The following is a 14,568-nucleotide window of genomic DNA, read 5'->3' as shown; positions in this document are numbered from 1 at the left end:
GAGAAAGCAAAGCAACAGAATGCCTCCTGAAAGAGCTGGTGTATTAGAAGAAAATAGGGCAGAACTTGACTGTTAATGGGGAAAATTTAACAAAGAACTATTCTACCCAAGGTTTGGGTAGAGTTAAGTTACCCTAGAAGAAACTATTAGGAACTTAGTTAAGAAACTTAGATAAGAAACTATTTACTGCATATGTGACAAATTTCTGCCATCTACATAGGCTTTAATGAAAACACAGTTACTATTATACATGAACTTTGAATTCAGATTCACCAATGATCCAATACTAACTTTCATACTTTTCATGGGTGCTACTTTTGAAAATTAAAAAAATTATCTGGGGGCTGGAGAGATAGCACAGCGGGTAGGGCGTTTGCCTTGCACTCGGCCAACCCGGGTTCAAATCCCAGCATCCCATATGGTCCCCTGAGCACGGCCAGGGGTAATTCCTGAGTGCAGAGCCAGGAGTAACCCCTGTGCATCGCCAGGTGTGACCCAAAAAGCAAAAAAAAAAAAAAATTATCTGCATTTCAGTGTCATTATATGCAAGATGGAGACAATACTTTCACAAAGGATTGTTGAAAGTGTATGATGAGAACATATAACTCAAATAACAATGGATACGCAATGCAAAGCAATATTAATTTAATGATAATTTGTTATTTGATTCCTATTAGAGGAATATTCCTACTAATATTTTCATGTTGGTCACAAAAAAATATTACCAGGAGTAGTTTTGGTTGTGAGGAATGGAAAAAATATTTAGAATGTTTTCTTTCACATAAAAATCCAGGTCTAGACAGGCCAAGTTTGGTAAAATGTTTCTACTTTTTACAAAAAAAAAGAGTAAAAAACAGCTTTCTGAAGAAGCCTATATACATCTTTTTTTGCTTCTTTTTTCATGGAGAGGTGTCACCCAGCTATGCTCAGGAGTTACTCCTGATGATGTTTGGGAACAATTTGTGGTATATGGGAGTTGGCCATGGGCAAGGCAAGTGTCTATTCTCTCTGGCCAACATCCTCCATTTTAATTTTCTCCCACCTTTATTGAGTGACCCGCAATAATGATCCAAGATGGTGATCATTCATTGCTCCCCTGTTTGAGTGGAAAACTGGCAATTCAGGTGCCCTCTCCAAAAGAAAAAAAAAGTGGAGAAAGGGCAAAAGGAGAGTTGCAATAGGAATGTTCTTGGAAGCTTCTTCAACTGAATAAGAACATTAATTCAATGGTACTAGTGGGCTGCAAAGGAGGCTGGCAGATGCAGACTTTATTCCATTTTGGAGAAGTAGACAATAGGATTGGAGTGATAGCACAGCTGGTAGGGCGTTTGCCTTGCACGCAGCTGACCTGGGTTCAACTGCTCTGTCCTTCTTGGAGAGCCTGGCAAACTATGGAGAGTATCCTGCCCACACAGCAGAACCTGGAAAGCTACCTGTGGCATATTTGATATGCCAAAAACAGTAACAACAAGTCTCACAATGAAGACATTACTGATGCCCACTCGAGCAAATTGATGAACAATGGGATGACGGTGCTACAGTCTTTCTGTTGTCACCACAATGTGAATTCAAGGTCAAACCATTATCTTAGTTTCATATGTCCTTCTAGAACATCAATATTCTGGAAATTTAGTTTATTAATATATTATATATAATTAATTAGAAAGTAGTCCTTAAATATTAAAAATTAAATAGTATTAAACAATATTTAATATTCAAATATTTAAATATTCTTTAAACCCAGAATATTACTATAAATGATCAAATCTTTATAGTAAAATGTAAAATTGTGTGCCACAGATTTATTCCTGAAATTGCTTAAGTAGAATTCTATAATTGAACCATTGTATCATTGTAAAGTATAATGGGGCCCACAATTTTAATTTTATTATAAATTCTTGTATAAAGTCAACCTCACTCCTTCTCCAATATATTAAATATTTTCTAGTTATGATTTTCAAATGCTAATTTTCCTTATAAAGTAAGATATCTACTAAAATTTCTATTAATAAAAAGCAAACTTTCAGATATCGCTACAAAACAAAAGATAGATTCATTGAAAAAAATATTTTTGGGCCATATCCGGTGGTTCTCAGGGCTTATTCCTGGCTCTGCAGTCAAGAATCACTCTTGGCAGTGCTCAGGAGACCATATAGGGTGTCAGGGATAAAATCTTGGCCAGCTGTGTGCAAACTACCCTCTATACTATTGCTCTAGCCCCTCACTGAAATGATTTACATGCAGTAAAATTTACTTTATCAAGCATATAGGCATGAACTACTTGACTGTACTAGTTTTCTAAATTTTCTAAAATCTCTTTGAAGACAATGATTTTAATGCTCTCTCAGTATGTTTTGGGTTTAAATAATAGAAGTAACTGAAGTGAAACTATTTGATAATCTTTAAAAGCAAAGAAACTGTGAAGGCTATACTTTACATGCTAGGCATTACATGGAAAATAAAATGTTTAATCATGTGTTTTAAAAAGCTTTGTTTGCTTATCAGTTAACAATTTTTATGATTTTCTGAGAATTATTGCTGGAAAAATTCAAATTAGGAGCAATTTTTCATAATAAATTTTTATAGGCCTTCAGGGTCAGAGCCTTGCACATGGCTGACCAAGGTTTCATTTTTTTTTATTTTTATTTTTTTTGCTTTTTGGGGTAATACCTGGGGTAATCCAGGGGTTACTGTTGGCCCTGCACTCAGGAATTGCTTCCTGGTGGTGTGCAAGGGGACCATATGGGACACCAAAGATCAAATCCAGGTCGGCTGCATGCAAGGCAAGTGCCTACCCACTGTACTATTGCTCTGGCCCCCCAGGTTTGGTATTAGATACTTAGGTCCCCTGAGTCCACCAGGAGTAAGCCCTGCCTGAGATCAAATATACCAAGAATATTATTAAGAATGATTGAATGCTTTATAATATAGAAATATATAAAATATATCTCCATGATCTCTCTTCTAAACTTTTATTATTATTGTTTAGAAGTGGACTGGAGTGATAGCACAGTGGTTAGTGCATTTGCCTTGCACGCAGCTGACCTGGGTTCGATTCTTCTGCCCCGCTCGGAGAACCTGGCAAGCTACCGAGAGTATCTCGTCCGCACAGAAGAGCCTGGCAAGTTACCTGTGGCATATTTGACATTGTTACCAAAAAGAGTAACAACAAGTCTCACATGGAGACGTTACTGGTGCCCGCTCGAGCAAATCGATGAGCAATGGGATGACAGTGCTGCAGTGGAATGTCACAGTAAGCCCTGGGCTTACTCCTGGCAGACTTACTCAGCAGTCTCCCTGAGTGCAGAGCCAGGAGTAAACACTGAGCACCCCGAGGTGTGACCCCCAAATTTAAAAAACAATACAAAACTCTAAAAGACAGTATAAACAGTATATACTGATTCACATGGTTGACAGTTTCAAAGGCCAAAAACTGAGATATAAGTTGACATATACTAAAGACAAGTGTCATGAAATCATACAATGCTCAGTAAAAAATATGATTTACTACCTTAGCACTGCCAGTACTCAGGAAACTTTTGATGACTTGGATTTGTAAAATTATTATATTTTTTCAAGCTGTTTATTAATTTTTTGGAGGGGGGCAACAACCAGCTATGCTCAGGGCTTTCTTTGGCTCAGAACTCATAGCAGAGCTCAGGGGGACCTTATGGAGTGTTGGGGATCAAACCCAGGTTGGCCATATGCAAGGGTGTCCTACTTACTCTATCATCACCCCAGCCCCATATTTCAATTTTTAAATTATTTTGTAGTTAAGGCAATGTGCGTACAACAAGGTTAATATTTTTGTTGTTGTTGTTATTTTGAGGCTATACCTAATTATCCTCAGGGATTACTCCTGGCTCTGTACTTAGGAATTACTCCTGGTGGGACTTGGAGACGCTGAGGATCAAACATGGGTCAGCTATGTTCATGGCAAAGCCTTACCCATTGTGCTATCTCTTTGGCCCATAGTAGGGTTAACATTTATGACTTTTGAGGCATAGTTATGGCACCTGACCACAACCAAAATGTCCAATCGTTTTTAACCAATGTTCTTATGTTACTTTTGGTATTTCTCTTCATTCTCCCAGCTGTGTAATATCCATTTCATGGCTTCTATCCTCAAAGGACAAAAACATTAATTTGAAAACATACATGTACATTTATATTCAAAACATACATGTACATTACATGAAAGGGTTGGCTCTTAGTAACAAAACTGTAATTGATGCAAAATGTAAAGAAATGCAAGAATTGCCAGTACTTCATGTAGATCTAACCTCTTTGACTTAAAGAGACAAATTTCCTTCAGTGAAGAGACATTCTAATTCTAAAAAAAATTAGAATACAAGTTGAGTTAGAGTAGGATATATAGAGCTCTCCTTTAGGTATTGAATTATAAGCAGCAAAAAGTGATCAAATTTCTAGGCAAGCATAATAGCACATGTTGAGGCCAGTTGTTGTGACAAATTTTAATATGCATCATTTTCAAATTTTATATAGCATTTTTTATCTTTATTTATTTTTTGTAATAGATCCCCATGAAGTGCAGTTACAGACTTACAAATTTTTGTGGTTATGTTTCAGTCACACAATGCTCAGCATCCATCCCCCCAGTGCCCATTCTCCATCATCAATGATCCTAGTGTGCCTCCCCCTCCTTGCCCCCACCCCCGCCCCCACCTCAGCCCCCCCACCCCTCCCTGCTTCTGTGGCGGGGCATACCCTTTTGATATAGCATTATTTTAAGAACTAGAAATGATAGCGTCTTTCATTTACAGGACTTTGCAACTATGCCTCTATTTGAAATTTGTTTGGATCCCTTATGTCCAACACCTTTTCCTGACAGTCTTGTTTTTCCTAGGACAGTTCTATCTCAGGCTCCAGATGTTTGCTTCCTCTAAATTAAACTTTCAGCTATCAGGTTGGACAATGACCAAGTAAATTAAATCCTCCAACATGTTGATGACTAATAAGAGTTCAATAGGTGGTCTCTCTAAGGGGTTTCTCTTTATTTTAAAAATAAAAGGAAAACAAAAAAAAAAGAAAAAGAAAAGGGCCCTTCAGGCACAAAGATTTAAGATAATGTTACTTCTATGTAGAGAAAATCAAGTACAATGTAAGGCATGATAGGCATCCTGATGTGTGTAAGACTCTAATGCCCTTTAACTCAAATTTATTCGGTACCCCCCTTTTGGGGGAGCGGAGTGGTCATTAATATTAAGAACTCCAGTCAGTGAAATAGAACAGCGGGTAGGGTGCTCGCCTTGCGTGTGGTTGACCCGGATTCTATCCCTGGCACGCTTCCACACCTCAGTCACACCCCCCAATAAAAAATTAAGAACTCTTATAGTACATATACTAATGTAAAACAATGTTTCATAATCTATTCATCACAATTTTCTTTTGATAAAGTTTGTCGATTTTAATGCCAATGATAGCTTATTTCCCTTGGAATGCCTTTCCATGGAAAGTGGCTGCACATTTTGTCCTTCACTTAAAATCAATGAATGTAATAGAAAAGATTGGCACGTGGAAGGACCCCAGGGCCCCACATGATCAAAGCTGGCTGAACTCTCGTGGCTGGACCTTCCCTGCAGTTACTACAAACAGTCCTTGACGTGGTTTTCACTTGGGGACCCCAGACTAATACATTTGACTCCAGCGGGTCCGGGGGCTCGGGCTTGGGCGGGCAAGGAAGAAACTGACCAGGTCGGAGGGTGATGGGCAGTGACAAGGTCTGCAGGGGCCAGGGTTAAGGTGGAACGGTGCGTTCCAAACGTTTCTGCTTTTGGCCCCCGCAGGCCGGATCCCTTCCAATCAGGGATGGGTGCGGGTCCTGGGCATCCTGCGGGCTCGAGAGGGTCTCAGGGCCCGCGCGCCCCTTGTTCCCGACCTCTCCACAAGCTGCGGGGTGAGGGTGGGATGAGAGGCTGGAGGAGAGGCCGCCCGCCCTCCTCGACGAACACTGCAACTGCAGTGCTCCCCCGGGATGCTTTGGCCAAGCTGGGGGAACACGAAAGCGCTAGGAGCCCCCCCCACCAACCCGCGGCGGGCTCTCATGGGAGGGAACTTTGGGGAACTTCCGAGGCGAGGCGTGCGGCGCGCCCAAAGAGGCCAGAGCTGATAAATAAACAGATTGCCCCCCCCCCTCTCCAGCGGCCCCCGGAGCAGGCGCAGGGGTGCGCCGGGCAGGGCCCCGCCGCGGTCCGCATCAGGGAGCGGCGGTGCGGGACGCAGCTTCTGGGCCGGGCGGCGCAGGCCCCCTCGCGCCCCCTCCTCACCCTTACCCCTCTCCCCGCCCTCCTTCTCCAGGCGCAATTCCGCATCCGGCCTCGCGGGGGCGCCGGCGCGCGCGCGATCAGGTGACCGAGCGCCGGTCCCGGGCTGCGGGAAGCGGCCTCGTTCTCAGCCGCCGCCGCAGCCAACGCCGCCGCCGCCGCCGCCGCCGCCGCGGCCGCCACACCTAGCGGAGGAGCCCGGGAGGGCGGAGACGGAAGGGCGGCGGGCGGAAGGCAGGGCGGCTGCGGGAGCGGGGCCGCCGTTCCGGTCGGCGGCGCGGGGTCGCGGCGCGAGGGCCATGGGCGCTCTCCCCTGAGGCGGAGGCGGAGGTCGCGGGCGGGCGGGCCGGGAGGAGGAGGAGGAGGCGGAGGAGGCGGAGGCCGCGGGCCCGGGTGCCAGGCGGCGGCGGCGGCGGCGGCGCGGGCCCCTCGGCGGCGCCGGCACCATGTCGCGCTCCGTGCTGCAGCCGAGCCAGCAGAAGCTGGCCGAGAAGCTCACCATCCTCAACGACCGCGGCGTCGGCATGCTCACGCGGCTCTACAACATCAAGAAGGTGCGCACGGGCCGCCGAGGCCGCGCGGGGTGCGGCGGGGCTGGGGCTGGGGCTGGGGCTGGGGGTCGGGGTCGGGGCTGGGGCTGGGGCCTAATTAGGGATGATTGTGGGGTGTCCCGGGGTCGGGGAGGCGGGCGCGGACCGCGGGGGCTGAGGCGGCGGCGGCGGCGGCGGGCCCGGCAGCGGCGCGGCCTAAATGCGGACCGAGCCCCGCGCGCCTCCCCCGCTGGCTCGGGGGCCGGCCTGGAGCCGCCGGGAGGAGCCATTTCCCAGCGCCCCGCGCCGGAGACCCGCTCGGCCCCGCGCGATCGCCTCCCCCCCCCCCGCCCTTCCCCAACCCTCGCCCGGGAAGGGGCGCCCTGGAAGCGGCCGCGGTGATGGGCGAGCTATTCGGGGGGGGGGCGCTAGGGGGACTTGGGTGTTCCGTGAGTGAGGTTCACTTGATAGCAGGTTCTCCTCCCGCCGACCACCCCACCTCCTTTTTAATTTTTTTTTTTTTTTTTTTTTTTTTTTTTTTTTTTTTTGCGGTGAGTGCGTGTGGCACCGGGGCAGCGGGGATGGCTCTCGGGAGAAGCCAGCGGGGAGCGTGCTGACGATGGCTGGAATGGTTTCACTCTGAAGGTGGCGAGGAGGAGGAGGAGGAGGAGGAGGAGGAGGGAAGGGGGGAAGCGAGGGTGGGACCGATTTTGTGCTGAAATACTTCTGGGCTGTGAGTCATGAGAACAGGAAAAACAGCCTCTCCCCTTTCTCTCTCTCTCTCCTCCTCCACGCAGTCTTCTCGACCTGCTCAGCTGGCACCCACCCGACCCCAAACAGATTTTTTTTTTTTTTTTTTTTAAGAGCTCGGGGCTCGCACGGGTTAGAGACTGAACCTGGCAGCCCTTTCCCCCTGATCGAGAGCCCTGGGGTCCAATCGTTGGGTCAGCGCTTAGCGAATAGAAAAAGCTCCTACGGAGCAAGTCTTCAGGCCTTCATCATATTAAGAACGGAAGATGAAGTTGGTGATAAATGTGAAGAGGGGACGGATCTTAGTGTGTCTTAGGAGAAAGCCTCCCCTGTCCTTTTCTTTCTTGCACAGGGCTAGTAACTCTTCAGGAATCTGATAGAGAACATTGAGGAGCAATTATTTTGGTTAAGGCTGGGAGATTCTTTAGAGTTTCCAGTGATCATTTAATATTGCTAGTTTCTGTAGGCTTTTTAACATCTCATGAATATTCCCCCTTTTTTGTTGAATCATTGCAGTAGGATGATAATACATGGGCTGCAGAAATAAATTAGGACTGCTGGGAAAAAATTTTTTTGAAATGCACATATGAAGTTCAGCTATGAAATTGATTTGGTTTTATAATTTGATGAAGACACTGTAACACTAAAGGAGAAGTGTTAACAAACAAGCAAATTTAAATGAAATTTAACAGATGAATTGTACAAAGATTGTACAAAATTTGTGCAAAATTGTTAACAAATAAGCAGATTTAAATAACAAAATTTAACAGATGAATTTTGTACAAAGATAGTTGTGTTCTGTGTGCAAAAATTCTAAAGCTAAAACGTAGTCTGGGGAGTAACATGCCTATTTCTGTTTATTACAGTAGGCTAGGAATGATTTCATTTGAGATAGTATTACATAAATTATTTTTATGATACTATACTTAAATTTCGAGAGTGGCTTCTATATGAAGGTCTTACAAATGAAAAACCAAGCAAGTCAAATTTAGTAAGTTACTAGCCCTGTGGTATTGTGGTTAAAGGAAATGGTTTTGATGGTTTCTAGAAGAGGAAGTGAGAGTAACATCAAAAGTGATTTGGGTATTTGAGCACAATACCCTTTTTAAAAGGCTATTTTGTGTTCTCTGTACAGTTTTATGATATAAGTACTATCAAGCATTGCACATGTCACCTTCATAAATTAAGATGGAGCTATATTGTAACTCCTGGAACTCTTAATTCTGTTTTGTGGTCTTTTTTTAAAAGGTTTTTTTTTTTTTTTTATCTTCCTGTTTTGAGGAACTTAAGGTTGTTAGATTATTTAACTGCTAAAATTTAGCCAGAGTTGGATTATATAATATATATGATTATATTTGAGTCAGTTACTTTGAGGTATTTAAATGTTATACTGTTAGGCACTTAATACATATTTGTAACTTGCAGAGAAATATTTACCTTCCCTGATAGTGAGTTCCCTCTGGTAGGGACCTGTTACTCATTTTAGAATTATCTACTGGAATAGGGTTATACCTGTTCTCTGGGTTGAAGTGATAAATATTTTTATAAAACATATAGGTGAGTGTGGTGTGTGAGTGTGGGGTGTGTGTGTGTGTTTGTGTAACACTACTCTAGAATAAATTAATAGTTTTTGGTTTGTTCTTTCTGTGTAATTTCCCATATATGTGCATGAAATTTTGAACCTTGCAGTCTGTAGAGAGTTGTCTTTTAAGACTAGCTTATTTTCTTGGTTAACTAGAGATGGAAACATTTGTTCAAAAATCTTGCCAAAAAAGTGGGTAAAATCTGTTCACCATGTGTTTATTATAAGGTTCATTGCTATCTGTATTTTTATGACAGCATAAATGGCTTACTCTCTTCAGTGTAATCTCGTATAGTCCTCAAAAAATCCTCCACCTCATAATACATGTCTGTCAATCCATCATCATATTTTTATGCTGTGTGTGTGTTCAGTTATCTAACAGATCTGATCATTTTCTCTTTCTCTTTTTTTGCTTTGCTTTTGTGCCAGACCAGGCAATGTTCGGGGGCCACCCCTGGCTCTGTGCTCAGAGTCTGCTCCTGAGGCAGTGCTCAAGGAATCACGTGGTGCCCAGAATCAAACCTGGGCCCTCTTGCATGAAGTGCATGCGCTCAGCATGATCACTCTATTTCACTTGGAGGTCTGCAAATGAAATATTTTAGTGAGTGTGTATATGATGAAAAAAAATTCTTTAGTGACCTAAATGAAATAATATAGTGATTTGGCAACTTCCTAAGTTACTGTAAACAAGAATAACATGCATAATTGCTTCTGAGAGTAATGGAAGTTTTAAAAAATTGAGTTTTTAAATTTTTGCTGGGGGGGCTCCCAGACAGTGCTCAGAAGGTTTGGGAGCTCTGAGGTCTGCTCTGACTCTACTTGGCCTGTGGGCTGGCAGTTGGATGCAGGGACCAGGTGCTGCTCAGACCTTGCAGTGCCAGGGACCACTGGGGCTGCTGTGGAAGTGCTGGGGTCTTCAGGGTCATAGGGCAACCGGAGCAATGCTCAGGAGGCTCATGGTGCTGAGAGTTGGACCCCGCCGCGTCCTGGGTAAGCAGGCTGCCTAGCAGCTGTGCTGTCTCTCAGCCCAGGATGTTTCACTTTTGAAGACATTTAGAGTTCTTAATATATGCATGTCATGGATGTTTTAAGAAACTCATAATATCAGGGTTATAAGAGCACATAATGGGAGTTTTAGGGAAAAGTTGTGAAGTGGTAGCGATAGATAGTATTATTTAGGTGTTTCTTTTTATTTACTGTTTTTTTGGGGCCACACCTGGCAGAGCTCAGAACTGACTTCTGGCTTTGTGCTCAGGGATCCCTCCTGGCAGGGACCATATGGGGTGCCAGGGATTGAACCTGGCTCTGCCTGGTGGAAGGCAAGCATCTTGCCCACTGTACTGTCTCTCTGGCTCCTCCGTACGTTTTTTTACTAAAATGTATTTCCCCTTTTCAGACCTAGTTGTCCTCTCATGGTGACTTTTCATCTTTTCAGGCTACAGTTGTTGCTACTGTGGTGTGGCAGGCAGTGGTGGGTGAAAGTATGAAGCACAGAGCCAGAAGTTAAGAGCTCTGTGAAGTGTTAAGTCTGTAACGTTGGGATGGTGACAGTACTTAAGTGCATTCATTTTTCACTCTCTGTAAAGTTAACTGTAAGAGAAACCCTAAAGTGTATTCTAGCTCTGATTATGTTGTTCTTTGGGGAGGTCCAGGGAGGGTCTCCTCCGGCCCAGGAGGCCCTGGAGGTCTGTATCAGCTGTGGTCAGCACAAGCTGGTCCTGGGGAGTTAGTGCCCCTGCAGTGCCTACTGCATTCTGGGCTGCCCCGGGCACTGCTTGTGGGCAGCCGGGCTGCCAGCTGGTGGTGCTGCAGAGACTCTAACTGGAATCAGCCACAGTGAAAGCTTGCACCTTTTGGGGTGGGGGGTTGGTTTGCCCCACCCGGCGGTGCTCTGGGCTTACCTCTGGTTTTTCACTCAGGGATCACTCCAGGTGGCCGCTCTGGATCCAAGCCCGGCCTGCCACAAGTACCCTACCCTCTTAATCCTTGTTCTAGCTTTTTCTGCCCACCCCCTTGGTTATATTTGTTATCTTTACAAGTTCTTTGTCAGGTGCTAGGGTAGAAGTTCTGTCCCATTTTAATTAGTAACCAAAGCTGTTTAGCTTTGTGGTGTTTTTGTTTGATACCGGTTTAGCTCTTTGGGTCACACTAGGCAGTTCTTAGGCCTTACCCCTGCCTCTGCACTTGGTGATGAACTCCTGATGGGGTTCAGGGACCATATAGAATGCCAAGGATTTAACCCCAGTTCAGCTGCCTGCAGGGCAAAAAGCCCTACCCTCTGTACTATCTCTGGTCTGTTTAGTTTTCTGTAATGTCAGAATGGTAAGTCCTGTTTCTGGTTATCTTACAGGATTGTTTATGATAAATGACAATAGGGGCCAGAGTGCAGAGCCAGGAGTAAGCACTGCTAGGTGTGGCCCCCAAACCAAATAAAAAACAGTTAACAATGTGAGGATAGTTTAAAACTTCTATGAATTGAAGATATTATATAGGAGTATTGATAGCTTTTAGGGGTAACTTGTTTTTCCAGAATTACTGCGCGGAAAGCACACCAGAAAGTATTTATGCTCTGTGTAAAACATTTATTTGGGGGGGCTGGAGCGATAGCACAGTGGGTAGGGCGTTTGCCTTGCACTCTGCCGACCCAGGTTCTATTTCCAGCATCCCGTATGGTCCCCCAGTACTGCCAGGAATAATTCCTGAGTGCAGAGCCAGGAGTAACCCCTGTGCACTGCTGGGTGTGACCCAAAAAGCAAAAAAAAAAACCCAAAAAACCCCAAAAAACAAAAAACAAAAACATTTATTTGGAAGCCTTAGGATAACTCAGCTGTACAGCACCTGCTTTGCAAGTGTGGGGCTGGTGAGGCTTCAGGTTTGAACCTGGCACTCCCCTATATGCCTAAGTGGTATCCTAGTGGCTCTGCTCTTTGGGATTCCAGTGCTACAGCAGTGTCCAGTCTCTAGTGCATCAGCCCTTTGTGTGCATGGACATAATCAAAGTGTCACTATGGCAAGTATGTGCAACTCTACATGATCAAAGAAAAATACAAAGGGAAGGGAAAAGAAAGTGGTTTCTTCATGTTGTTGACTCTTTCTCCCCCTTGGAGTCCTATGTTTAGTTTTTGGATCACCCACATGGCAGTGCTCAGTGGTTACTCCTGCTCTGAATCCTGGAGATACTCAGGGGTCTATATGGGATGCTGAGGATTGAAGCTGGTTTGCCACACACAAGGCAAATGCCTATGTATGTATTATTCGTTCTGGCCCCAGATGTGTATTTAAATGTTAGTGAACTAAATTATCACATCTTCTTAGACCTACAGTGAGACTAATGTCTGACAGAACCAGGGGATAGCTCAGGGTTATTAGGGTGTAGGCCTGACTCCTGTCTCCAGCACCCAATACTTTGTTCACTCCTAACATTTTTGGGTGACCAGGTTAGCCCTGGAGTCCCTGAGCCCTTCCTTGTGCTGCTTTGCAGGCAGGGATGGTATCCTCATGTCCTAGTATTAACTCAGCTCCTGATTGTTGAGTGGCCGGGAGTGTTCCAGCACCGCCCACCCCTGCCAACAACAGCAAAAAGGAAATAATGTATACATTTAAAAGGTTTAACTACCTCTTAGTATCTCCTTCCATCCCCTTTTAGTTTTTTTAGATCTCTGTTACTGTTACCTCTTTTGTAGATACATAGTTGAATTTGGAGAGCTTAAATAATTTGTTCTTACTCTAGAAAGATAAGGTAAAATTTGGGTTGGCACCATTCTTTATTGATCCCTTACTTGGGGTTCTTAATTTTTTTTCATTAGATTTATATTTATTGGTGGAATTAAGGTTTTCAAAATAATTATTCCCCGATTTACAAAAGCTGTTGATAATAGAGTTTTGGGTTAACTCTAAACTCTAAACCCGTCACTAGTATCAGCCACCCTCCACTAATGACCCAATGTTCCCTCCCTCTCCCTACCCCATGGCTCCTTAGCAAAATCTCTTTTTCTTCTTTATGGTTTTGGGATCATACTAGTTGGTGCTCAGGGCTTATTCCTGACTCTGCACTCAGGGATCACTCCTGTTGGTGCTCCGGGCACCGTATGCTGTGCTGGGATTATATCAGGGTTGGCATCAGGAAATGCAAGTGCCTTACCCCTATACTACCTGCCTCTGAAGTTTTGAAATATACTTTTTTTTTTCTTTTGGGGTTACTCCTGGCTCTGCACTCAGGAACCATCCCTGGTGGTGCTCAGGGAACAATATGGGATGCTGGGAATCGAACCCGGGTTGGCCACGTGCAAGGCAAACACCCTACCCGTTGTGCTATTGCTCCAGCCCTCAAATATACTTTTTAAAAGAAACTTAGTGTTTTGACTTTTCTTTCCCAACCCTTTTCCCTTCCGATCTTTTCCCTCCCTCTCTCCCTCCCTCCTTCCCTCCTTTCCTCCCTTCCATCCTTCCTTCTTTCCCTCCCTCCCTCCCTCCTTCCCTCCCTCCCTCCCTCCCTCGCTCGGGGATCACTCCTGGCAGAGCTCAGGGAACCATATGGGGTGCTGAGAATCAAACCCAAGTCAGCCATATATGAGTCAAGCACCTGCCCATTGTACTATCACTGTGACACTTCTACATTTTCCAATAATAAATGTTTTGCTTTACCATTTGGCTTCTCCTGAAATTCTTTATTGTAAGGAAAGGTGATGGATTTGGAAAGCCAGTGCTGAGGTTAGGATCAACTTTCCTTCTTGCAAAGAGAGTTTGCTTCAGCATGAATCCATGGGTCCCCAAGAACTTAGGTGATAGGGATCAAAAAGTTAATTTTTCTAATTAAAAAGAAATAAAAGCTGTAAGTTATTAATACTTTATTAGTTTCAAATATTGAGTTTTTGTTCATTCATTTATACTTAGTTTTTGAATTTCTTCCCCAACACAAGGAAAATATGAATAAAATCTAGTCTTGGGGCTGAGATAGAACTACGGGTAAGGTGCTTGCCTTGCATGCAGCTGACCCCGGGATTGTGTCCCCGGCACTGCATGTGGTCTCCCAGTCACTCCTAGGAGTGATCCCAAGCACAGCAGGCTGTGCCCCCCATCCCAAATCTAGTTTCCAGTGCCAAGAAATTTTTTTTTTTAGTTCTTCCCACATTTATCTTTATTTTTTTTAAATTTTATATATATATATATATATTTATAAATTTTATTGAATCACCATGTGGAGGGTTACATAGTTCTCTCAGGATTATGTCAGTTATACAATACTCAAACACCCTTCCCTTCACCAGTGCCCATATTCTATCACCAACCACCCCATTATACCTCCCGCCCCCTCCCGCCTCCCCAGTCCCTGCCCTTGAAAGTGACAAATTTCACTTCGTTTACGCTTTATCTTGGTTACATTCCATGTTTCAACACATAACTCACTATTGTTGCTAGGGTT

The 14,568-nt window shown here is 44.5% G+C and overlaps 1 protein-coding gene across 4 annotated transcripts in view; it reads left to right on the top strand.

Annotated features, from left to right (window-relative positions):
* The first annotated feature begins 6,651 nt into the window (after positions 1 to 6,651).
* Positions 6,652 to 14,568, top strand: part of NCKAP1 (NCK associated protein 1) — an 88,308-nt gene continuing 80,391 nt past the window's right edge. For all 4 annotated transcript variants that reach the window (XM_055120146.1, XM_055120145.1, XM_055120144.1 and 1 more), the window contains exon 1: positions 6,652 to 6,838. In XM_055120146.1, the coding sequence (XP_054976121.1) occupies positions 6,731 to 6,838 (108 nt within the window). In that variant the 5' untranslated portion in view covers positions 6,652 to 6,730. The remainder of the gene's footprint in view (positions 6,839 to 14,568) is intronic.

Source organism: Sorex araneus, chromosome X, assembly GCF_027595985.1.
Source record: "Sorex araneus isolate mSorAra2 chromosome X, mSorAra2.pri, whole genome shotgun sequence".
NCBI classification, from domain to species: Eukaryota; Metazoa; Chordata; class Mammalia; order Eulipotyphla; family Soricidae; genus Sorex; species Sorex araneus.
The sequence above is the reverse complement of the archived record's forward strand: the minus strand, read 5'-3'. Positions and strand labels throughout refer to the sequence as shown.